Source organism: Salminus brasiliensis, chromosome 2 (genome assembly GCF_030463535.1).
Source record: "Salminus brasiliensis chromosome 2, fSalBra1.hap2, whole genome shotgun sequence".
In the NCBI taxonomy this organism is placed as follows: Eukaryota; Metazoa; Chordata; class Actinopteri; order Characiformes; family Bryconidae; genus Salminus; species Salminus brasiliensis.
In genome coordinates this window covers 7,317,246-7,343,725 of record NC_132879.1, presented here as the reverse complement: position 1 = coordinate 7,343,725, position 26,480 = coordinate 7,317,246, and the positions used below count along the sequence as shown (strand labels likewise).

Below are 26,480 nucleotides of genomic sequence, written 5' to 3'. Positions count from 1 at the left end.
AAACATCTATGAATCTATAAATAAGCACAGAGCAATAATGCACACAGCGTTTCAGCTATATGAGAGGAGGAGGTTTGTAGAGCTTGTGATCATTCTAGTCCTGCTGTTCATGTGTTAGTGGTGTGATCCCAAGTGTAAACACATGGTTCTGGCGTGGGGTTATGGGTAGACACACACTACAGCAAAACCAGACCATTCAGATGTTCCTCCTATCCTCATAAATCGCACAACAACATAATAGCAATACATGTTCATTTTCTGTACCAGATTTCTAGGATGAAGATATTGTATCATGTATTGACCCAAAGCCCCCATGTCCCTGTCTGCTCCAGCCATATCCATCCTAGTTCAAAGTCCTGCTGCTTTACAGCAGACATTTCACACTCAGACCTGGAGTCAGTTCCTCTCAGTTCTCTCAGCAAGTTGACACAGACTAAAGACCCACTTCTTCTGAGAGGACTTGGGCGAATAGTAGATTGTTCTCCTTACTGACTTTTGTTTAGTAGAGGATCTTTGAATTATTAGTCTATTTAAACTAGCTGAGGTTTTTCTTGAGTAAATAGCAAAGCACTTTTATAAGTCACTCTGGAGAAGAGCGTCTGCTAAATGCCTTAAATGATGCTGGAATGACCAGATCAGAATTGGTCAGTCTCAAGGCAGCATAATTGCTTTTATGGGACAGGGCAGGACAGTGAGGGCAGTCTATAGTTTAGCTGAGGTTATTTAATGACACTGATGTAGTAACAGACAGTGTGTGCAGAACAGTTCAATTACTAAACTGTAAACACGCATGAAATCTAACTACAGTGTAGAGAATAGCCTAAAACAACTTTAAAAGAGGTAAAAATGAGGATTTTTAGATGAGATTAACAAAGTTATTGATTTTATTTTATTCTGAAGCTTTAGGGTACATTATTAAAAGCACATAACTACTAATTGTTTTACTAAGAGTTTCCTTAATTCAGCAGTTTCCACCAAAAAACACTGTCAGCTGCACGACTCAGCTCTTCTTTAACTTATCACATGTTTTTCATAAGTAAGCGAGCAGACATAATGATTAAAGTGAGACCTTATAGGACCTACATGTTCATTTTCATGTTTTAAAAACATCTTAACTTCTTTTAAAGTTGTTTTAGGCTATTCTCTACACTGTAATTAGATAAGTTTCCGTGTCAGATTTGACCTCCTGATCTTGGCATTTGTAACACTGATTTGTTAATGCAGAACAAACCTTTTTATAGATTTTATAGATTTGTTTTCACAGGAGAGATGGACACTATGGTTAATATGAGCAGTTTACATACTCTCATCATGGACATTAATGTCATGGCAATATTGGACTTTCAACTATTTCTTTGAAGTCTTCTTTTTCTGAGGCAGAATGACTCCAAATCTATTAAAACAAGAGCATTTAACTCCAGAATCCAACTGTTCTACAGTACAAACTGCCCTTGAGTATAATATGGAGAAAACGCACAATGAATACAAAGAGACAAACACTGAATCCAAAAGCCTTTTATTTCTTTGAGACAAAAGATCAACATTTCAGCACTGAAGCTCAAATATGTGCTTTAAAGCCTGAATGAAGGAGAAGAAAGTGAGCTGAGTAAAGCAGAAGCTGGTGGTCCTCACTGCTAAGTGCACTGATCTTTCCTTAGTGTCTCGCTCACTGTAGACAGGGCATCCTTGGTGGCCTCACAGGTCACTGGGTTCCTCAGCCACTGCTCCTCTGAAAGGGTCAGGGTGCTAGTCCACCTGTAGAGGCCATCATCCTTCTGCAGAAATCCGGGGATCTGGCTGACCCCCGAGCTCCAGCTGCTCCCACCTACCTTCCAGCTTAGCCTCCAGTCTGAGGGGAAGCCCTTGTTGGCCAAACACACGAGTGTGGCCTTCCCCTGCTGCAGCTCCACACTGGAGGGGGGCAGGACCGTGAGTTTGGGAGCAGTCACACCTAGCAGACACACAAACACAGAGGCATGGACAGATGTGTTTCACTTCTCTTATTTTGTACAGAGCTGAACTGAGTTCAGTGGTGCATTAAAATGTTTGGTCCTGTAATTATAACCTACTTTACAGTTTAAACTGTCCTTCAGATTCATCTGTAGTTACTTTCTTCTGAATTTAACACTTTTTAATGTTTCATTTACAGGCAAATAAATCTGAGACGCTTAGTGAAATTTATAATATGGAAATCAACAGGAATTCAGATCCTACAGAGATATAAATGATTTACTATAATAAATAATAAATATGAACACAGTCGACACTTAATAAATGAAAATTAAAATATGCATCAGTGTTCATAATAAGCAGCTCTGTGATTGTTCATCATGAGAATGAGAAGCACAGTGAAAGTGCTGCACTGAGAGCCTCCGGTCAAGAGCAGACCTTCACTGTTCAATTAAAGAAAAATTTCACTGTTCAGTAAAGTAAAAAAATATATATTCTGAATAATTTCTACTCTTATTAACAACAGAAACAGACTCTTAAAATGTCCATATTTAGTCTACACTGCCACGTAAAGAACAAAAACGTAAAAAAAAATGTTTTAAAAAATGATTTATAAAAGCATTAAGTATATGAACAGTTCCAGAACTGATTTACAGATGAACAGAGAATAAACAGTAAAACTACTTACGGCCAACTGACAGTTTGGTGCCACCACCAAAAGTCCACCACAGTGATACAAACTCATTTAGTGGCTGTACAAAAACCTCCTGCTGTAAAGACTCTGCTCTCTCTGCTATTTCCAAGCAGCTTCCTCACATCAGTCACTAAATCCTGGTGGAGTTTAAAAGCCTCAGACAAAAACAGAAGTTCTGAAATAATAAATGATTAAAATATTTTTTTAGCTTGTTTTTCTGAAGCAAGGTCGTGTTTTATGAGACCTGTTCTCAAACTGCTGATCTGTTCATTCACACGTAATTTTATCAAATATTAATTAAAATATCTGTATAATAATACAGATTTGAACACTTCACTTTAATTTGAATTTAAATATTAAATGATGACAGACGAGAACAGAAAAGAGCTGCAGTATCTAGAACACGTCTTACTGTTTCTGCTGATGAATAAAAACAGCATTTCTCCACATGGTCTGAGAGGATTTTCTGCATTTTCTTACTCGCTGCTTGTAGTTTGGTCCCTCCACCAAAAGCTTCTGCACTGTCAGACAGACTGACAGCAGGAGCTGCGAACCCCCTATGATAAAAACTGATCCACTTTAAACTCAACAGAAGGAGATCGCGCCCCACTGGACGCCAAGGGAATATTCCAAATATCAGGAGAGTCAAATTGCTAAGCTGAGATCAAATGAAGAGTGGAAGTCATCTAACCAGCTCTACCACACACCCTCACACACACACACACACACACACACACACACACACTAACCCCTAACAAGCTCTACCACACTCACATGCTTACACACACCTAACCAGGCCTACAACACACCCTCACACCTAAACAACTCTACTACATACACCCTCAAACACGCATAGCCAGCTCTACTACACACTCCCTCACACACACTTAACCAGGTCTACATTGGATAATTACTGCATGGGGGATTGTGTTGCAGCTGGCAACAAGTTATTTAACAATGCAACAAAGGGAACTCAAGGGATTGAGACTACAGCTGTGTAGCCTTAAGAAAACCACGTGTCAGTGAGGCTAACCTATTTATATAAGTATACAACTATGAGATACAAAATGAGGGAAAAAGTCCAGGAAATCACATTGTAAATTATGGTGGAAAATAAGTATTTGATCTCCCACAAACAAGCACGATTTCTGGCTCTGACAGACCTGTAACTTCTTCTTTAAGAAGCTCTTCTGTGTTCTGAGTTGAATTTTTGTTATTGACCAAATGCTTAATTCCCAACATGATTTACAATTTATAAATTTACTTAAAGATCCTGTGTAAATTGTAAAAATCCACTGTAAATTGTGTATTATAGATAATTGTGGAACTAAACTATCCTCTTTCTTGATGAGTGTGTTCTTTGAGAACAGCAAGCCAACAGTATTTGGATTATTCAGACCACTTCATCGGATCAGTACAGCTGCCATGCATATTGTGCATGACAGAAGAGGAAGCAGCTGAAGCTGTGCAAAATTATTGAAATAACGTGAACTGTTTTTCTTTCTACCTGAGCAGGAGAGAGATGTCATTGTAAAGTGATTGATGTTTACATTGTTACATTGAGGCATTTTAAACCGTTCGTTTACTGTTGTTTATTGTTTATTGTTTATTTAAATGTTTGTTATATTTTAGATTATACATGTTATTTTATTTATTATAGCAGTTTTCTTTGTTTATGGAGGCTGGGTTTGTTTTTGATCCACATAAAAAAGAGAAAACTTTCAAAATGTGAAAACTGTGTTCAATTTATTTCTAAGATATTTGCAATGCATGATCAGTCTGGTGTTCAGTCTGATGTAGATCATCACATTTTCAACAAAGAAAATCATATACATAAATTTGTTTAGGTGTGTGTGTGTGTTTGTGTGTCCTCATCCCCTCCTGTGACAGAGAGACAGTAGGATTCTTCTCTGTTCTGAGCTCCACTCCTGACTGAAAGTGGAAGTGGCTCTGTGATTAACACTGCAGCAGAAAGTGTCCAGTTGTCACTGGGAATGTATTTATGTTGTGTTTTGGTCACAACACATCACTTCCTCCTGTGGTGATGAAGCTGTCTAGTTCAAACCGGCTTAAAGTGAAAGTGAAATGTTCAGCAGCCTCTCTGTTGTTGTGAGAATATCAGGAACAACATTTGGATAAAAGCATAAAGGTAAATAACGATGCTTTACTAGAATTTACCCTCTGTCTAAAATCATTTCAGACTTAGAGGAAACATTACTATAAACCATGGAGACAGAACTGCATTTCAGGAACAGATTAAATAAACAGGATTAGGTGTATTCTGAAGGAGGAGGGATGTCTTCCAAAATGAGCGTCTCGGGGGAACAGGACACACAGAAAGATGAGAGGTGAGAGAGTAATGTGATTGGGTGTAAATGGTGTGTGTTCTCACACCAACATACTGGAATGGTTGGATATCATATCTGATACTGGTTGTGTTTTAGACTGGTTCAGGATAAGAGAACTGACTCACCTGAACCCAGCTGTGTGTCCATGAAGAGTGACCAGTCAATGGAGAAAGAAATTAACTTCAGAGAGGATAACAGCTCTACTGAGCTCAGGTAAGTATGATGTGGTTTTGATGATCTTGAAGAGTAAAGGTTAAAGAGGTTTAAGTTTCTTACAGATACTAAAACAGATAAAGATACAGACAGACTCCATGCAGTTCTACAATTGACAGAATTTATCATTTTACTTGTAGAATTACAATATACTATTTGCTGTAATATTATTCTACTGTATGAACAATAAAAAGAGACCTTCCATCCCAAACATTGGCTTAATAAACAGAAAATCTAGTATTTATACATTTTAAACTTGAGCATATAAACTTTGTTCATCATTTGTGTAATTTCTTATGACTTATAGAGAGAGAGCAGACCTACCTGAACCCAGCTGTGTGTCCATGAAGAGTGACCAGTCAATGGAGAAAGAAATAAACTTCAGAGAGGATAACAGCTCTACTGAGCTCAGGTAAGGATGATATGACTCTGGAGAATGAGGAGTAAAGATGATTTGGTGATCTTGAAGAGTAAAAGTTAAAGAGGTTTAAGTTTCTGACAGATAAAATTGGAATAACTATGGTGTCATATATGAGTGGATTTAATGTCATTACAATGTCTACAATATGCTTCTAACAAAAACAGAGACCAGCAGGGAACATCAGGCAGTAACATCAGAAATATGGAGTTCATATTAAAGGTATGTATGTATGTGAAAGCTGAATTTGTACTCTATTTGTTGCCTTTTGGAGAAGGTTTGGAGAGCATTTGTAACTTTTTTATGCAGGTAAGTGTGAATAAATTACCATGTGAAGTTGTTTTGATGTTTATGATGAAATACTGTCACAATGTAAAGAGCAAATACATTCAACAAACAGAAAATCTAAAAATGGGTAAAGTAGATACTCAAGGCTTTCTTCAAGGTGCTGCAATATGGTAATTAACATTTGCTACAGATAAAACACTGGCTTAAAGAGTACAGCGGGTTAGCATGTGTCCAATAGCTATTTAACATTGCTATACAGATAATATAACTGCTGTATTACACCAAAATGCAGGTACAAACAGCACTCGTCATAAAAAACAACATCTTACATCTTTTTAACATCATACATCTTTGCTCAGCAAGAATAAAGCCAACTCAGCATCACACATTGCACACATAACCAGCAAATAGTGCCTGATCCTCCTTCATAGACTGTGCAAATAACGTGGGCAGACCACTCTGTTTTTAGAGTAAATATATGAAACATTGCAGGGATGTTGCAACAGCACACTGATACTGTTTTTTTTTTTAACAATATCTCCCCTCTTCACTCAGGAATACTACTGCCTTTAATAAAAACAATCTTAAGCACTGATGCTTTATAACAAACCTAATTTGCTATAAAAATTTTATCATTTAGATTGCAACTCTATACTTTGCTGTTTGGTTTATGCTTTGTTTGATCAGGAGCTGGAGTACAAAGTGATCTCTCTGGTAAAGAATCAGCTTAAGAAGTTTGTAAAGCTCCTGAACCCAGAATGCTCTGAGAAAGAGGTAGAAAAGGAGGACGATCAGTGCGGTGTCAGAGAGGGGGCGCTGAAGATTACATTGCACGTTCTGAGGAACATGAACCAGACAGACCTCGCTAACACACTTCAGAGCAGTAAGAGATCATTGATTATTGACTAATTATGTAAAAGAATGTTTGAAGGGTTGAAATTATGATTGTGCTGAAATATTATAATTCCTATTACAAATGACGAAATGATGAGTAAATATATATTGTCCTATTATGACCTTTTGTGGGTGTACAATCACATTGTGGGGTGTTGTATTGCGTATTTACATTTACATGTGTATATTATATATGTGTATTGTTACTTTTTTAGAACTGGCCCCCTTCTGCCATCAAAAGTTCCAGTCCAAACTGAGGGGAAAATTTCATAAATTAATTGAAGGAATCTCAAACCCTGGAGCCTCAACACTTCTGAATGAGATCTACACAGAACTGTACATCACAGAAGGTGGGAGTGGAGAGGTCAATAATGAACATGAGGTCAGACAGATTACAGCAGCATCCAGGAGACCAGCAACACAGGAGACACCCATCAAATGCAACAACATCTTTACAGACAAATCCATCAGAACTGTGCTGACTAAAGGAGTTGCTGGGATTGGAAAAACAGTCTCTGTGCAGAAGTTCATTCTGGACTGGACTGAAGAAAAAGCAAATCAGGATGTTCATTTCATATTTCCACTTCCTTTCAGAGAACTGAATTTGATGAAGAAGAAAAAGTTCAGTCTGGAAGATCTTCTTCATCAGTTTTTTACAGACACAAAAGATTTACAGCCAAGAGACTACTATCGCAACAAAATCATATTCATCTTTGATGGTCTGGATGAATGTCGACTTCCTCTAGATTTCCAGAACAATGAGAGCTTATCTGATGTAGCACAGTCAGCCTCAGTGGATGTGCTGCTGACTAACCTCATCAAGGGAAACCTGCTTCCTTCTGCTCTCCTATGGATAACTACTCGACCAGCAGCAGCCAGTCAGGTCCCTCCTGACTACATTGACCAGGTGACAGAGGTACGAGGGTTCAATGACCCTCAGAAAGAGGAATACTTCAGGAAAAGGATCAGTGATCAGAGACTTGCTGGAAGAATCATCACACACATGAGGTCCTCGAGAAGCCTCTACATCATGTGCCACATACCAGTCTTCTGCTGGATTGCCGCCACTGTTCTAGAGAGGATGTTGGGTGAAGCAAAAAAGGGAGAGATCCCAAAGACTCTGACTCAAATGTTCACACACTTCCTTATATTTCAGATCAAACACAGCAGCCAGAAGTATCAAGAAAGAAGTGATGTTGACCAGACTAGAAAGATCATTCTGGCTCTGGGAAAACTGGCTTTCCAACAGCTGGAAAAGGGAAATCTGATCTTCTACGAGGAAGACCTGAAAGAGTGTGGCATTGATGTCAGAGAAGTGTCGGTGTACTCAGGAGTGTGCACCCAGATCTTCAGAGAGGAGTTTGGGTTACAATTGGGAAGGGTTTTCAGCTTCGTGCACCTGAGTGTTCAGGAGTTTCTGGCTGCTTTATATGCATTTCTGATCTTTAAATCTGAAAAACAAAATGTGCTGTTACCTGCATTTTGCCTATTCAAAAAGTCAAAAATGTCTCACTTCCTGAAGAGTGCAGTGGACAAGGCTTTACAAAGTGAGAACGGACACCTGGACCTTTTCTTGTGTTTCCTTCTGGGTCTCTCGCTGCAGTCCAATCAGAACCTCCTAAGAGGCCTACTGACCCAAACAGAAAACAGCTCTCACACCAAAGAGGACATTGTGAAATACATTAAGGAGATGGTGTGGAAGAATCTCTCTACAGAGAAAACAGTCAGTCTGTTCCACTGCCTGAATGAACTTGATGATCATTCTTTAGTGCAGGAAGTCCAGACATATCTGGACAGAGGAGGTCCCAGTGGCCTCAGTAGAGTTAAGCTAACTCCTGCTCAGTGGTCAGCTGTGGCATTTCTGATGTTGAATTCAGAAGAGGAGCTAAATGAGTTTGACCTGAGGAAATTTGACATATCAGAACAATGTCTTCTGAGGCTACTGCCAGTGGTCAAAGCATCAAGAAACATTATGTGAGTATATTGATTTACCTGCGTTGCAGTACTTTTAAACATAAACTGATATGTTGGGCATATTATTTCCTGCCTTGATTTATGTGTATGTATGAATATAACCTTTAACCTTTCAATTACTGACCCTCTTTACTTTCATTATTGGTTTGCATATTCATATAATATCTCTTTGTTGATGTATGTATGTATGTATATTTGTGTGTGAGAGAGAGAGAAAGATAGAGACATAAACAGAGAATGTATAATATCAGTCTTGTAGTCTTATGTTGTTGTTTTTTTTTGTTTGCATATAGGTAAAATACTTAATTTTGCATGCTGACCACATGTGTTGGTGTATTCTTCTGTCTGCAGGCTGAATAACTGCAGCATGTCAGAGGATGGCTGTGTTGCTCTAGTTTCAGCTCTGAAATCAAACCCGTCACACCTGAGAGTGCTAAATCTGAACCACAATAATCCAGGAGAGTCAGGAGTAAAGCTGCTCTGTGATCTACTGAAGGACCCATGTTGCAAACTGGAGAGTCTACAGTATGTTACTGACTTGTTGTTTCTTTGATTATGGACACAAAAATATCTGCTCTAATTAGTGATTGTGAGCGGCAATACGCTGGGTTCAAGCCTTATTAGCATAATGAGGCCTTTCATGCTGATGTGGATGCTTCTTTGCACACAGATGTTGCAAGCCTTAGTGAGGCTTATTGAGGTCTTCTATCTTTTTACTGATAGAAGATGATAGGAAGCCAGAGTTTACCATTTGTTAGAACTGTTTAGTGTTGTAATGGCTTCCCCTTCTGGCCTCAGAGGGGTATTGCACATGGACAGACCATGTGCTCCAGTGTGCTTTAGCTAAGCTCCACCCCTTAACTGAGGCTCATCACAAGACTCAGCTGCAGAACTAGGGAGGACTCCTTTTAAGCACCTCAGTTTGTGGTGCTTTTTGTGAAGTCTCTGTTGTTGTTGTTTTTTTTATATATTGTTAATTTTTTTTTCATTTTCAGACAAACATCACATGTGGAACAGAGTAAAGAAATAGGATTAAGAATGTACAGAGATATTGCTGGCAAGCAGATAAAAAAAAACTAAACCAAAATAATAAAATGTTTTAATTTATAATAAATTCAAAGTAAATTAAAAAATACAGTAAACAAACAACCAAAGAAAAAAATTCTCGGAAAAGAAAATCAACCTAGATTAAAAACAGCTTCAAATAGTGATTGTTGATATGATACATTATGTATATCATGAATCCAGGGGGTACTTATTGCCTAGCTATTAAGTGCTTAGTAAAGTGTTGCTAGATGGAACCTTTAACAGGAGTGTTTAAGAAATGGCCCAAACTGTGTCAGGTTCCACAACACATCCCATTACATTTTTAAACATAACTAAAACGTATGTATTAACAAAGCAGTGGATGCCCCACAGTGGTCACTGTGGTCACAAATCTATACTAGGATTTTACCTTTTTGGTAGTTTGGCCTTTGGAAATCGATGCAACACCTTAAACCATATAAGCCCATGTCTGGAACATATTGAAGCCGAGTATACACCCCCCTGTACCTCTTTTCACTTATCTTCTGCCAAAACAATACCAAATCATCCTCCCAAGCAGAACAAATCTAGAAGTGTGTGTGCTTGATTAGACAAAAAGTTATAGAAATATATTATAACAAAACTTTCCCACTGGGAGCAAATAGGTGGTCGAGGCAAAGTTGAAAATTGGTTAAAAAAAAAAAAAAAAAGGAATAAAGAAAAGGAAAGATGTCTCAGTTTCGTAATACCGTTATGAGTCCATAGTTGGAAACATTTCTCATACCATCTTAAGTGTCATATGACATTAGTCTAGATTTTAAAGGGCTGTTTTTAACATATTTAAAGATATTAAAAAAAAGAAAATAAGTGCACTAAGGAAGGTGGGAAAACACATGGCTTGTTTAATCTGCATCCAAACGGGTTGATAATATGGTTCAAAAATCTGACCCCAAAACAAGAAAGCTTGCAGATACATGCCTAGTAATAATACTGAAAGTTAGGTAATCCCATACACAGAGATTGTTTTGGTCTTTGCAAACATATTTTCTAATTCTGGGGTTTTCCTGATCAAAATAAGTTATTTTTCTATTCAGTTCTGTAAGAAATGATATTGATAGCTATAGGGATGCATTGAAAAATAAATACGTCAAACACTTTTTAGCATCAAATGATATAATAACCTCTAGGCGGGGGGGGGGTCCTTGACAAAATGAAAAAAAAAAAAAACATGTTTCTTCTCCCTGCCTTTCCTCAATTGAAAGGTGAAAAATAATCAATGTATTGATTAGGGGGTCATATTGGTTGTGTCGAGTTTTATAATCTTTGAAAAAAGTTCTGTTTTCAGAAAGCCTCTTTTCTGCTTCCTTACTCTCAACTTTGAGCTGCACTGTTCTGCTCTGTTAGCAACCCAGTCCCTTACTGCATTTGTACACAAACACACACACATAGAATATGGAGGGGGATGACACACAGCGTCCAAATGAAGACAAGATGCTTGTACAGATGCTTGTACAATGCGCAGAACGGTGCGAAATTACTGAGGTAGTTTCTAACTGCTTACCCAAAAGTATATGGTAACACTTTATTTTGAGTGGTCCTTTATAAATGTTTAATAAGCTTTTAACAGAGTATCAGTAGCGGCAATGAAACATCTGGTTGAGAATGTTGAGATGGTCTGTATTAAAACCTGTTACAGATCTAGAGCTACAGATCTGAACTCAGGCTCTCCAAATAAAGTGAAGAACAGCTGAATGTCTAGATGCTGCTACATCTTTGATAAAATGTTAAGATGTTGCTGAGAATCAGATGAGTTTATTTCATTTTAAAACGGACCACTCCAAACAGTGTCAGCATGTATGCTTGGGATACCCCCTTTATGTATGAAAAGGAAGACGATGTACCGTCACTGCCGACATTCTTCTATGCATGCTTGACATTAGCATAGATGTTTAGCAATACACTCACTGATGTAGAAATTAATGTAATTATGGTAAAGTCTGGTAAGGTACAATATCACTTTAATTGTGACTTATTTTTAGTTACAGTTATCTTCTCTATATCCTCTGCAGGCTGTCCGAATGCAGTATTAGAGAAGAAGGCTGTGCTGCTTTAGTTTCAGCGCTGAGGTTAAACCCCTCACATCTGAGAGAGCTGAATCTGAGCTCCAATAAAATTGGAGAGTCAGGAGTGAAGCTGCTGTCTGATCTACTGAAGAATTCATGGTTTAAAGTGGAGAACCTACAGTAAGTTACTGACTTATTTCTAACTAATAACTGTGTATCAATATCAAGTTGGCATTTACATTAATGTAATATAAAACATAGTGTCTATACAAGGATATACAAGGAATATCAATATATAAGGAATTTGTAGCTCAAATTTTCTCCCCTTTTCTCAAGGGCAGCTCACAGCATATCATAGCTAAAAGAGTTTGGTATGCACGAGCATGACCTAAAATAAGAGTTTCATTAATACTGAGGCAGTTATAGCTGATATGAGGATTGCCTAATACTTAGCTGAGCTTAAAACTAGTTCATGCTGAAAACTCATTTTACAAATCTCAGTCTAGTCTTTAGTCAGGTTTGTTTTTGTAGCACTTTTAACAATGGCTGTTGTCACAAATCAGATTTACAGTCATCTGGTCTGAGCTTCTTTTGAGCAAACCAAAAGCAACAGTGGCAAGGGAAAAAAGATAGTAGAAGATTGTAAGAGGAAGTGAGAATCCAATACTTAAGAGGGTAACTCATTATCCTCTGGTCAACACTGGATGGCAAAGCAGCTAACAAAAGCATGAGGAAACTATAAAACTAATAGAATATACAATAGTGAAAAAGTAATGTTAGAATTCTTATCAGTCGAATGAAAATTAGATCTATGATTGTCATGTTAATATGAATATGTAAAGTAAGCCAAAACAATACTGCCGAGAATATGAAAGCTTGTATTGTAGTTTCAGGCTTGGGCAAACTTTGAAAGCTTCATTTGGCTAAAGGTACACCAAAGACTTTGCTCTGCTTTAAGCTTTAAATCAGCTATAGTCATTTTTCTCATTTCTCTGGCAAGATAAGCTTTCAGAAACTTCTGAGTCTGCCCATTCATCTCTGTGTTATATAGGAATCTTTTTCTTATCTTTGCCATCTTTTATTTTATGAATACAAAATTTTTGTTTGTTTTCTATTAAACATTCTCAGGACCAGAGGTTGCAAATTCAGGTCCTCCCTTGGATTTTCGTCCAACTGCCTTGATAGCTATGCTGCTGGAATGAGCTAACTAGAGCTGCCCAGGATGTTTTTTTTTTTTACTTTCTGGATCTGAATTTGCCACCTCTAGTTCCTGAGTGTTACCAGAGTATGAAAAAAGTGGAATTCAAGAAAAAAATGAGGGGTAACTCTGTGGCAAGGCATGAACTATGTGATTGGACATCCGAGATGGCAATAACACAGTGTGGATGACAGGGCGAACATTTCAGTGGAAGAGAGGAGATGTTTGTGAGTGTGCCAGACCAGGGCATGAAAGTGCTGGCTGGTTTCTAATAAAATAGAATCAAACCATTGAGATTTGTCAGGCATATCACAGATATCATTTCACAGAAATGCAAAAAAAAAAAAACATAAAACCCTAAAAAACCTGTGAAGCTCATTTCTGTCAGCCAGCTAGTTTTGTTTTATATTCATACATTATACCAGCTTTAACTTAACTATGGACAATTTCAGGTTAAAATATTGAAATATCTATTTTTATGTCTATGTGGCAGCATTACTGTGATTCCAGTAAATACTTCAATTCAAAGCATGGCTCTGAATACTTCTGGAGGAGCCTATTCACCCATCTCACTGAAAATGTTACACCATATTATTTAGTTTTTTCTTCTAAAGGTTCTTTGTGGCTTGTTTCTATACATTCTGGTTTGGAATCATCAACCCTTGTTTGGTTACATGTTATGATGATTGACTCCAGGAGAATAACATTTTTAAAACTTTAACTTACTTTAAAAATGGCCAAATAAATATTTACAGAGGTTGTTTATGGCATCCATCCATTTTAACCTCTCAATAACCTATTGTCATCCTAATGCTATCCTAATGCTACCTAGGCATTATTATAGCATACAGTGGGGAAAAAAAGTATTTAGTCAGTCACCAATTGTGCAAGTTCTCTCACTTAAAAAGATGAGAGAGGCCTGTAATTGACAGGTAGACTGGTCTCCTTGTTTTCTTGTGTTTAGTAGAGTCTAAACTTAAAGATATCTTTGAATTTTAGCCTTAGCTGAGTTTTTTCTTAAGTAAATAGCAAAGCACACAAGTCGCTCTGGATAAGAGCGTCTGCTAAATGCCTTAAATGTAAATGTAACTATATGATTGGGCATCCGAGATGGCAATAACACAGAAGAGATGTTTGTAAGTGTGCCAGACCAGGGCATGAAAGTGCTGGCTGCCTTCACTTAAAGTTTTCGAGGTAGGCACAGAGAGAAGGGTAAATATTGTCATCTTGATGTTTGCTTTATTAATGTAGTTTTCTCTTCCCTGCAGGCTTGCTGATTGCAGTATTACCCAGGAAGGATGTGTTTCTCTGATTTCAGCTCTGAAATCAAACCCTTCACACCTCAGAGAGCTGAATCTGAACTATAATAATCCAGGAGAGTCAGGAGTAAAGCTGCTGTGTGATTTACTAAATGATGCTCACTTTAAACTGGAGAAACTACAGTGAGTTCGTGACTTATTTCATTACCTAGCGACACATAAGCATCCACACATAATAACAATGTCAATGATAATTATGCATACATGTCAATTGGATCTTATAATATTGGGTATATATATATATATATATATATATATATATATATATATATATATATATATATATATTATATGTATATATATTTTTTTCTATGTTTCTATGTTCTAGGCTGTGTGCATGTAATCTGACAGAGAAAAGTGTATTTTTGACCTCAGCCTTCAGCTCAAACTCCTCTCATCTGAGAGAGCTGAACCTGGGAAACAATAAACTACAAGATTCAGGAGTAAAGCTGCTCTCTGCTGGACTCAGGAAACCACAATGTAAACTGAAGAAACTGCTGTAAGATCATTACTTTCACAATGTGGATATGTACACTCGACAAGTACATTATAAAGAAGGCTAAAGTAATAATAGATAGGACTTCCCTTTGCTTCAATGGCTTCAGTGTACCATAGCAGTGATTCCACATGATTTTGGAAGCTTTCCTTTCTGGTGCATGTTGACATGATCGCTCACACAGTTCCTGCAGATTTTTCAGGAACACTTCCATCCTACGAATCTCCCGTTCTGCCGCACCCCAAAGAGCTTCTTGAAATCAGATCCTGTTACTGGAAAGACTTCTACAGATAACTGAACCCATTGTCATGTCCATGTCCAACCCTTTTGAAATGGCTTTTGCTTTGTGACATAATGTACACTGTGGTCATTAAGGGATGGACATGATCAGTAGCAATACTAAGTGACAAACAAGTAATGATTGGTATTGAGCCCAAAATATAAAAAAAAAAAACCCTTCCTATAACTACTGTTCTGCAGCTTTTCTGTCAGCTCAAATCAAATCTCTATTGACTCGCATTAACAAGATGTTTCTGTCTGCAGAACTAGAGACGGTTGTGCTACAAATCGTAAGGACATCAGGACATTTTATGCAAACAATTGTCTTGTAGAGGTTATTGGATGTGGCTCTGAAAAACAGGCTGTATTAGGAAAAAGATTGTTTGCTCATTGAGAGTGATTTTGTTTGATGTTATTATTATTATTATTAGTAGTAGTAGTAGTAGTAGTAGGAGGAGGAGGAGGAGGAGGAGTAGCAGCAGCAGTAGTAGTAATAGTATTGGCAGTAGTAGTAGTAATAGTAGTAGGAGTAGTAGTAGTAGTAGTAGTAGAAGGAGGAGGAGTAGTGCGAGTAGTAGAAGGAGGAGGAGGAGGAGTAGTAGAAGGACGAGGAGTAGTATGACTAGTAGTAGTAGTAGTAGTAGTAGTAATACTAGTAGAAGGAGGAGTAGTAGTAGTAGTAGAAGGAGGAGTAGGAGTAGGAGTAGTAGTAGAAGGAGGAGTAGTAGCAGTAGTAGTAGTAGTAGTAGTAGAAGAAGGAGTAGCAGTAGGAGTAGTAGTAGTAGTAGAAGAAGGAGTAGCAGTAGGAGTAGTAGTAGTAGGAGGAGGAGGAGGAGTAAAAGTAGTAGTAGTAGTAGTAGAAGGAGTATGAGTAGTAGCAGTAGTAGTAGAAGGAGGAGGAGTAAAAGTAGTAGTAGTTATAGTAGTAGAAGGAGGAGTAGGAGTAGTAGTAGAAGGAGGAGTAGTAGCAGTAGTAGTAGTAGTAGTAGAAGGAGGAAGAGGAGTAGCAGTAGGAGTAGGAGTAGTAGTAGAAGGAGGAGGAGTAAAAGTAGTAGTAGTAGTAGTAGAAGGAGCAGCAGCAGTAGTAGTAGTAGTAGTAGAAGGAGGAGTATGAGTAGGAGTAGTAGTAGAAGGAGGAGGAGTAGCAGTAGTAGTAGTAGAAGAAGGAGGAGGAGGAGTATGAGTAGGAGTAGTAGTAGTAGTAGTAGAAGGTGGAGGAGGCGTATGAGTAGGAGTAGTAGTAGTAGTAGTAGAAGGTGGAGGAGAAGTATGAGTAGTAATAGTAGTAGTAGTAGTAGAAGGTGTATGAGAAGTATGAGTAGGAGTAGTAGTAGTAGTAGTAGTAGAAGGTGGATGAGGAGTATGAGTAGGAGTAGTAGTAGTAGGTGGATGAGGAGTATGAGTAGGAGTAGTAGTAGTAGTAGTAGTAATAGTAGAAGGTGGAGGAGGAGTATGAGTAGGAGTAGTAGTAGTAGTAGTAGTAATAGTAGAAGGTGGAGGAGGAGTATGAGTAGTAGTATAATTTTTTTATTTAATTCTTTACATTAGTCCTTGTAGTGCAGTCATGTCAAATAACACTTTCTGTGTCTCTCAGATGTTACGTACACATTCCACATGGTCAAGAGCAGGTGTACATGTTGTTTATGCTTACAAATTTGAACTATAAATATGTTTAATGATGAAAAATAGCATCACAAATGATTTATATTCACATTTGTCCTGCTCACATTTCCTGAACAAACCCATTGTCTTATACATCCAAAAAGTAATTTTCTTAGGTTGAAAAATCACACACTCTTTAAATAAATAATATCATAATGAGAAATATTGCACATATTGACTTAAGATATTTCAGCTAGTATTGATTTGTGTATTTAGATTCAGAGTCTGAAGCATGTTCTCTCTGCAGGCTGAATTACTGCAGAATTACAGAAGAAGGCTGCACTGCTCTGGTTTCAGCTCTGAAATCAAACCCCTCCCACCTCAGAGAGCTGAATCTGAACTCTAATAAACCAGGAGAGTCAGGAGTGAAGCTGCTCTCTGATCTACTAAAGGCTCCACGCTTTAAACTGGAGAAACTACTGTGAGTTGCTAAATCACTCACACACACACGCACAATTATGTGCATTAACTAACTTTTGAAGTTAACGGAGGAAAGAAAATAGTGGAAAATGTACACTATATGGACAAAAGTATTGGGACACCTCATTCACTGTTTCTTTCCGAAATCAAGGGTATTAGGAAAGAGTGAAAGCATCCATGTTTTCATCCAGTGGGTAAACCATTGTTTCATTGTTATCTATAAATATGGAGCGACAAGATTTGGTATTTTACAGAGGAAAGAAAAGAGCCAAGATGTAATAATGTCAATATGGCAGGTAGAAAAAGAGAGGCGAGTCAAGGTTACTGAAAAAGCAGTGGAATCTAAAGAATGAGGAGGAAAGAGATGGCATTAAGATGCTAAGAGCTACCTCGGATGTCCTTAAATGCTGCAAAATCTTGGGCAATGGATAGGTGAAGATCCAAGTTGTAAATTATGTTCTGAGATTGAAACAGTGAAAGACACTCCCTCAGCATGTAAGGTTAGTTTGTCACAGCGTCTTCTACATGAAGAGGCATAATCAGGTACTTCGGTCTGTAGCAGGTACATTTGATACGAAGCGTTTAAAGGAGAACAGACCATGCCCAAGAATTAGACTTGTGAACAAGGTAACAGTGTAATGCAGGCTTCGAATATTTGTAAATTGGCTGATGTACAAGATTGGATTGGAAGTTGTTGGCTAATGTGAGCAATAGCCTACAAGTTCCACATTGCATTGCAGTATCTACTCTGAGGCCAAATAATACTGTGTGGATGCCTTGAGGAGTTTGGGATGAGGTGGGGTGGCAATAAACCAACAAATGTTCGTATTTTTGAATGCAATTCAGTCCTCACAACATTGCTCCAAAATCTAGTTCCCTGGACAGTAGAGACAGTTATTCCAACAAAAGCAGGATAAAGTCAAGTCAAGTCAAGTCAAATTTATTTGCACAGCTTTTTACAACTGTTGTTGTCAAAAAGCAGTGTTACATAATTAGTAATTAGTAAAAGACAGAGACAAAAAAGCAATAACGTAAGAAGACATGAAGGATCACAGACCCCCAGTGAGCAGCCAACGGTGACAGTGGCAAGGAAAAACTCCCTCAGAGCTGGAGGAAGAAACCTCGGGAGGAACCAAGACTCACAAGGGGGACCCGACCCGTCCTCCTCTGATCAGAACTATTTAAACATTGTTGATAAAAATGACCAAATCAGGTATACTGTTTAACTGCTCTGATCATAATCATAATATATTAATCATGATGTAGATAGTTAATAGTGGTAATATTAATAGTGGCAGATAGTTAAGAGTCCATTTAGGTTTTAACATGGTCATTAGACAGTGTAGTAGCAGTGGTAGAAGGGTGAGCCGCTGGTCTGGAATGGGTGGTGGTGGGTGGGGGGCCTGCTGGTCGGACTGGTAGGTGGCAGCTGGTCTGATGCAGGTAGAGGGAACCTCAGCGGGCAATCTTCCAGCAGGTCGGGCTGGGTGGCCATTTACTCTGAGAAGATAAAAAGAAAGAGTTCGTTCTGAGAGGATTTTATGGAGAGTAGAAAATGTTGAGCAGTATTAGAGTGTGTCTGACGACTCCGGCAGGTCTGACTGTAACAGCCTAATTAAAAGGAGAAAGCCAGAAGGTAACACAGACACGGCAGCGCCCTGAAACGCTAGCGTCCATCTGTGTCCACCATCAACAAACCTGAGTGAACTCTTAAACTCATAAGGCCTTAAACATCCTTGATTCTGGATAAAATAATGAATTAGCAGGTGCCCCAATTCTGTTGTCCACAAAATGTTTATTAATTAATTTTATAATATTATATAAAAATATTATTAAATTGTATAACATACAACATATTGTATTTATATAATACATTTCTGTGTTTTTTGGGTGAATGAGAGAATTCACTGGTTCACTGTGCATGAGAATAGGATGTTATGTGTCTTAAAAACAGACTTCTGCCTCTATCCATAATACATCTTTCATATTGCAGGCTCTTTCCAACACAAGTAGGTCTGAGAAAGGGAAGCAGTCTTGTAGACTATGTAACCTACCTGCTGAATATCGGTTTGTTAAGGGGCTGTGCTTTTCCCCTTCAGACTATGTTGGTGTAATCTGACAGATACAAGCTGTAGAGCTCTGGCTTCAGCTCTCAGCTCAAAGCCCTTAAGTCTGAGAGAACTGGACCTGAGTTACAACGAACTGCAGGACTCAGGAGTGAAGCTGCTCTCTGCTGCACTGGTGAATCCAGACTGTAAACTGGAGACACTGGGGTAAGATCATTCATCCACTATAAGCCACTTTTTATTCATTGTTTACTTTATATTTCTTTGATCACATTGAACTCAACTTAACTAAATGCTTCAAATATTCCTTGTCACTAACATGTAGCTCCTCACAATGCGCTAAAATCACCAAAACGCATCAGATATGCTTATAAAGCATCTAATTCTAGCAGAACACTAGCACTCTTTTGTAATGAATAGTGTCAGATCACAATGAGCAGAAAAACACAGATTACAGATCACATTCCTACATTATATATATGTGATATGAAGAACTACTACAGTAATCTAGCTCATCCTTCTGCATGCGTCACATAACACGTTTAATTATTACATAATTACCATAAAATATGATGCATAAATGTCAATAAGGAATCATTCCAAAAATGACCCTTTTGTATAGGTGATAAAGGTATAGGTATAGATATAGATATAGGTGGTAGGTGCAATAGAAACCAGAATCTCTGTCATCCACCAGACTGAAATAAGACCACACACAAAAACAGCACACTTTACACATACGCTGCCGTTCATCCACTGTAAGACACTTTCCATCCACTGTTCATTTTGTGTGTGTGGATATAATTGCATTCTTGTCATCACTGTTTGGGAGTGAGATTTTGGGAGGTTTTTTGACTGTGTTTATATATGTTGTATTTCTGCCATACTTCTGAATCTTACTGGCTAAAACCCAATGAGGAAATGTTTGATTGGGACCATACTTGACAACTTTGTTCATAAATGAGTTGGAATTTGCTAAAATAATATCTAAAACTAGATAAACAAATATCATGCAAAAATCCAATTACAGTCAATTTGAACAGTAACATATATACTTTTTTAATGTTGCTTCTGTAAACCACTTCAATGGATTTGGAATGAAGCAATCAATTTATGATTGAGGTTCAGACATTCAACAATATTACATTTACTGTTCAGGAATAACAGCTATTGTTACACAGTCCCTCCATTTTCACTTAAAAAGCAACTGTATAAGCATTTCTATCTCTTTAACGTCAACTGAGAATTAAACACTGTTGTGTTTCTAGGTTGTAAAACTTGTGTGTTTTTCTTGTCTTCATCCTTCTTGCTGAATGCATGTGTGTTTGACATGGCAGTGATTGTGATCATTGCTCCCTCAGGCTCCGTTGTTGTGATCTGACAGAGAAAAGCTGTGCAGCTCTGGCTTCAGCTCTTAGCTTAAACCTAAGTCTAAGAGAACTGGTGCTGAGTTCTAATGACCTTCAGGACTCAGGAGTGAAGCTGCTCACTGCTGGACTTGGGAATCCACACTGTAAACTGGAGAGGCTGGAGTAAGATCATCAGTTTCTCTCTCTCTCTCTCTCTCTCTCTCTCTCTCTCTCACACACACACACACACACACACTCTCTCTCTCTCTCTCTCTCTCTCTCACACACACACACACACTCTCTCTCTCTCTCTCTCTCTCTCTCTCTCTCTCTCACTCACACAATTTTTTCCCTTATCCATGTAGGCTGGAATTCTGCAGAGTTACAGAAGAAGGCTGCGCTGCTCTGGTTTCAGCCTTGAAATCAAACCCCTCCCACCTGAGAGAGCTGAATCTGACCTCCAATAAACCAGGAGAGTCTGGAGTGAAGCTGCTCTCTGATCTGGTGGAGGACCGCCTCTTTAAACTGGAGAAACTACAGTAAGTTTCTGAGTAGCCGTCTCTTAACTCCCCACTCACACGTGTGCACACCCTCCAGATAGTGATCTGCAGTTTCACTGAGCTCAGTGCTTGTCTAGCAGCCCCACGCTTTCCTTTCAGAAACAGACAGCACAACACATACAGAGAGTTCGGAGTCATTTAGAGATCTTTATGAGGGTTAAAAACTATATGCGGATGCATTGTTTAGGCTGTTCAGTGGAGTGTTCTGATAAAGTTTCTTTTCTCTTGTGTGTGTGGCCTATTAAGGACGGGTCTTTATGTTATTACAGTGGTGTGTAACTTTTTGGCAACTCTGGTCAAAATGTCTGCCATTGTGAATAAATAAGTAAGTAAGTAAAAGACGCCCTGATTTTCACATGGAATAAAAGACGTTTTCAGTATTTTCTAAGGTACTAATTATATATAAATGATAAATTATATGTAATTATATAGGGGGCAGTGGTGGATCAGCGGTTAGGGCGCCGGGTTATTGATAACAGGGTTGTGAATTCCCAGGCTTGACAAGCGGCCACTGTTGGGCCCTTGAGCAAGGCCCTTTACCCTCTCTGCTCCCCGGGCGCTGGAGTTGGCTGCCCAGCGCTCTGGGTGTGTGTGTACTCACTGCCCCTAGTTCACTAGTGTGTGTGTTTACTACCACATTTTGCTGTACAGTGACAAATACGTGCACCTTAAATGTATTAGTTTCCTTCTTGTACACTTTTAAAATACCAAAAGGTAAAGGGTTTAAAGTGTAGGCACCCTGTATGGTCAGTATGGTCAGACTTAGTAAAACTGCATTTGGTAAGTATCACAGCTTGTAAGTACTTTGTACTTTGAGCTGTGTGTTTGGGAGTCTATGTGGTAATTACATTACATTATTGAATAGTGCTTTTAATGCAAAAATTGGCCATGCTTTTTTGTTTACAGTCATCATACAAAACGACTAAGGTAAATCATCAGTGTTGGCTATATCTAAAGTAACAAACAAAGAGTACAAACAAGCTAGATTAAGTAAACTATATGACACCCACCCCCATGCCCTGGAGGATAACTGGTATCAAGTTGACGTAAGAAAGTAGGACAAGGTTTGGACATCTCACCGTTTGAGTAAGGAAAATATGTATTTGGATATGGACACATCTGAGTTGAAGCTCTTTTTTAAAACAAGTGTCAAAAAACAGCACTGCTAGATCATAGTTATTAAAAGGTATTGAAGTTACATGTGAACATGCAGAACACAGGCTAAATGGAGAGTCACTAAAGGTCCATCATGGAGAGAAAAGGAATCCTGTCAGGGTTAGCGCACTGGGTAAAAAAAAAAAAGAAATCTGAAAAAATGGTCAAATGACTGGTAGCAATGGCTGCCAAAAACACAAAATTAATATCAAATTCAAATTCAGTGGAAAAACAATACATTTCCAATGGTTACACAGAGAAACATCATTTTACAGATTATTACAGATTGGACACCTTCAAAAAGGATGTATATATATACAGTCATGCCCGAAAGTATTCATACCCCTGTCAAAGTTTGACTTAAATTTACTTTTATTTAACCAGAAATTATATTTTTGCCTGGAAATGACACAGGCATCTCCCAGGAGATAACACGATGATGTACAAGCGGCATCATTGTGGGAAAAAATATTTCTCAGCTTTTATACACATTTGAACAAAAAGTGGCATGTCCAAAATTATTCATACCCTTCTCAATAATTAATAGAAAAGCCTTTATTGGCTATTACAGCAATCAAACGCTTCCTGTAATTGCTGACCAGCTTTTTGCATGTCTCCACTGGTATTTTTGCCCATTCATCTTTAGTGATGAGCTCCAACTCTTTGAGGTTCGAGGGTCTCCTTGCCATCACCCTGATCTTTAGCTCCCTCCACAGATTCTCAATTGGATTCAAGTCAGGACTCTGGCTGGGCCACTGCAAAACATTAATGTTTTTGTCTGCTAACCATTTCTTCACCACTTTGGCTGTGTGTTTTGGGTTGTTGTCGTGCTGAAATGTCCACCGGTTCCCAAGGCCAAGTTTCTCTGCAGACTGCCTGATGTTGTTGTTGAGAATCTTGATGTATTGCTCTTTTTTCATGGTGCCATTTACTGCGATCAAGTTCCCTGGTCCATTGGCTGAAAAACACCCCCAAAACATTAGGTTCCCACCACCATGTTTGACAGTGGGGATGGTGTTCTTAGGGTTGAAGGCTTCTCCTTTTTCACGCCAAATGGTGCACACATCATTGTGGCCAAACAATTCAATTTTTGTTTCATCTGACCATAAAACAGAACACCAGAAGTCTTCTTCTTTGTCCAGATGAGCATTTGCAAAGGTCAAGCGGGCTTTTGTGTGCCTTTTCTGGAGAAGTGGTGTCCTCCTTGGCCTGCGTCCGTGGAACCCAGCAGTGTGCAGTGTCCGTTGAACTGTCTGCCTTGAGATGTCGCCACCAGCAGAGTCCAGATTCACCAGGATGGCCTTGGTGGTGATCCTTGGATTTTTCTTCACCTCTCTCACTATTCTCCTGGCCAGCACAGGTGTCACTTTTGGCTTCCGACCACATCTTCTGAGATTTTCCACAGTGCGGAACTTCTTGTATTTTTTAATAATACTTTGCACTGTAGCCACTGGAACTTGAAAACATTTTGATATGGCTTTATAGCCCTTTCCTGACTTGTGAGCGGCCACAATGCACAGCCGCAGGTCCTTAGTGAGCTCCTTTGTCTTAGCCATGACTGTCCACAAACCAACTGCAGAGAGCTGCTGTTTTTCTCCTGTTGAGTTGATTAAAACAGCTGTTCCCAATGAATCAGGGTAATTAGGATGCTTTAAAACAGCTTGGACTATTTGGAATGGTATAGAACTTTGGATTTTCCCATATACTGTGACAGTTTTCAAAGGGTATGAATAATTTTGGACATGCCACTTTTTGTTCAAATGTGTATAAAAGCTGAGAAATACTTTTTCCCACAATGATGCCTCTTGTACATCATCGTGTTATCTCCTGGGAGATGCCTGTGTCGTTTCAAGGCAAAAATATAACTTCTGGTTAAATAAAAGTAAATTTAAGTCAAACTTTGCCAGGGGTATGAATACTTTCGGGCATGACTGTATATATATATATATATATATATATATATATATATATATATATATATATATATATATATATATTTACAGTATTTTACAGTACAGTATTATCCAGAGCGACTTACATGGTTACTCGTATTACAGAGGGAGGTCAGTGTAGTTTTAGGAGTCTTGCCCAAGGTCTCTTATTGGTGTAGCGCAGCATAGTCACCCAGACCAGGAATAAAACCCTGGTCTCCCACATAAGTATATATATATATATATATATATATATATATATATATATATATATATATATATATATATATATATATATCACTACCAGTTATTTTTTATCATTTTTTTAAATAAACTATTTAGTCATATAACACCCAAGATTAATGCAAAATAAAATTATTAATAAATAAATAAATAAATAAAATGTGTTTTGTGCAAAGCTTCTGGATGTTTATGAAAGGTTCATTTGTGTTTATCTTGTCCTTTGTGTGTTTGTGTTTTGACTGTCAGAATATGTATTTTTCTAATTTTATGATTTTATATATATATATATATAATTAGAAAAGTGTGCTTGCATTTTAGTCTCAGTGTGAGTGAGAGGCAGAATCCTACATGTTCAGTATTAGTGTTGATAAGGCAGGCATCCGTCGGTGTGTGTTTGTAAGTGTGTGTTCATGAGTGATTATCTGTCCTGTTTCTGTTTTACAGCAGCACCTGACCTGCTCTTGTTGGTGACATCACTTCCTGTTTTACCGTGACTCCCCCTCCAGTGTCTTGCTCGTCAAACTCCTCCTGTCACTCACTCTTAGGTAAATACCATGAGCTCTAAATCAGGAGCTGTGGTTATAAAATGTGGTTTAGAATTTGGTGTATAGAGCTGTAATTCTACACTTACAGGCCAGTGTGTGATCTTTTACATTGCATAGTGTATGTTCTTACTTTCCATACGACACACAGGGTTTGACCAAGAATGTGAAAATGGTGCTGATTTAGTTATTTTAGTATTAATTATATATTTTATTTTAGTCATTCTATGAAACTGAGGTCATTTCCACTTTGCACACAGAACTAATAGCTAAAATATAAATAATATACTGAAATAGTTCGATGTTTTGTAATCTTTGATGTCTTCAGTTTATCATTTCAACAAAAGGAAAATAAATGTATATATAAATTCCTGGTCAGTTTTGGTCAGTTTTGTCATTACACCTGCCTGTCCCAAAAATTACTGATCATTTATATCTTTTCTATTCATTTGAGCTCTGCTCTTCCCCTCCCCATCACGCCTCTTTCACTCAGCCATGACCGGATTAACTCTATGGGCTAAATAGGCTACAGCCTAGGGTCTCTTCAGTGGGTTACAAATGTTTATATCGGAAACAGACTACAATTTAAACAACAAGATGTTTAAACTATTAACAAACTACACTATGGGCCGCTTTGCCGGACAAGGACTAAGCCTAGTTGATTACACTGATCCTTCCAGTTCACTCATCATATCCACACTGAGCTCCACCAGCTCAGGCACTTCATGCACTTTGCACTTTAACTGAACTCCTCTCTGTGCACTATTCTCTCACCCTGAGCACTCGCTGCTGTACTCATCACTGCACTGTACACTCTGTTCACGTACGAGATACTATTTACAAAACCAGAGACTGGTTCAATTGGTAAAATGTCATGTTTTACTCTTCATTTACACACACAGCACACCCCATCTCTACATGCATACAGTCCCAGGCACACTTTTGTACTTGTATTGTTTCTGTATTTATTGCATTTATTGCATTTATTATATTTATTGTATTTGTACTTACCGTCTATGCACCCTGTCTCGTGCTTTGTCTACTGTCCTTGCACTACTGGATGTCCTACCTATTCTGCACCTTGTGAGACTTAGTCTAACAGTGTTTGGCTGTACTGTACAAGCCTGTATTAGTGTAATGACTGTAAAGTTGAGCTGAATTGAACTGAATTGAATGAAATATATTTGAGCTCAAATGAATAGAAAACCTGTATAATGCCATATCTTAGATTCCCATATGGGCATGGACATGGCGATCATGGCAATACTGGGCCTTCAACAATTTCTGTGCAGCTCTTTTTACATAGAAACAAACAATAATTAATATCTGGGCTACCACCCTCTCTGCTCCCGAGCCACCGCAGCAATGGCTGTCCACCACTTCGGGTATGCA

The 26,480-nt window shown here is 38.3% G+C and overlaps 2 protein-coding genes and 1 gene segment (V, D, J or C); 2 read left to right on the top strand and 1 right to left on the bottom strand.

Moving 5' to 3' along the window:
• Nucleotides 1-1,500: 1,500 nt before the first annotated feature.
• On the bottom strand, nt 1,501-3,563 carry LOC140544080 (Ig kappa-b4 chain C region-like). The segment is given in 3 exon segments: nt 1,501-1,951; nt 3,125-3,201; nt 3,559-3,563. Coding segments are annotated over 3 exon segments (399 nt in total).
• Nucleotides 3,564-4,757: 1,194 nt separating this feature from the next.
• LOC140550323 (NACHT, LRR and PYD domains-containing protein 3-like) lies at nt 4,758-25,456 on the top strand. Its single transcript, XM_072674256.1, has 15 exons — nt 4,758-4,992; nt 5,089-5,205; nt 5,513-5,617; nt 5,791-5,845; nt 6,599-6,794; nt 7,021-8,779; nt 9,131-9,304; nt 11,875-12,048; nt 14,335-14,508; nt 14,714-14,884; nt 17,070-17,243; nt 19,342-19,515; nt 20,670-20,840; nt 21,023-21,196; nt 24,991-25,456. The coding sequence occupies exons 1-15, from the start codon at nt 4,940-4,942 to the stop codon at nt 24,998-25,000; spliced, it is 3,681 nt and encodes a 1,226-aa protein (XP_072530357.1). The 5' UTR covers nt 4,758-4,939; the 3' UTR covers nt 25,001-25,456.
• LOC140550203 (uncharacterized) lies at nt 14,905-16,717 on the top strand. The gene is given in 3 exon segments (XM_072674045.1): nt 14,905-14,914; nt 15,592-16,175; nt 16,709-16,717. Coding segments are annotated over 3 exon segments (603 nt in total).
• Nucleotides 25,457-26,480: the final 1,024 nt, after the last annotated feature.

What these genes read in the sequence shown, in the direction of transcription:
- LOC140550323 (XM_072674256.1), top strand. Translation starts at nt 4,940, where the DNA reads ATGTCTTCCAAAATGAGCGTCTCGGGGGAACAGGACACACAGAAAGAT. An exon ending in GACACACAGAAAGATGAGAG is followed by an intron (nt 4,993 to 5,088) that starts GTGAGAGAGTAA and finishes GTTGTGTTTTAG; the next exon opens with ACTGGTTCAGGATAAGAGAA. An exon ending in TGTAAACTGGAGAGGCTGGA is followed by an intron (nt 20,841 to 21,022) that starts GTAAGATCATCA and finishes TTATCCATGTAG; the next exon opens with GCTGGAATTCTGCAGAGTTA.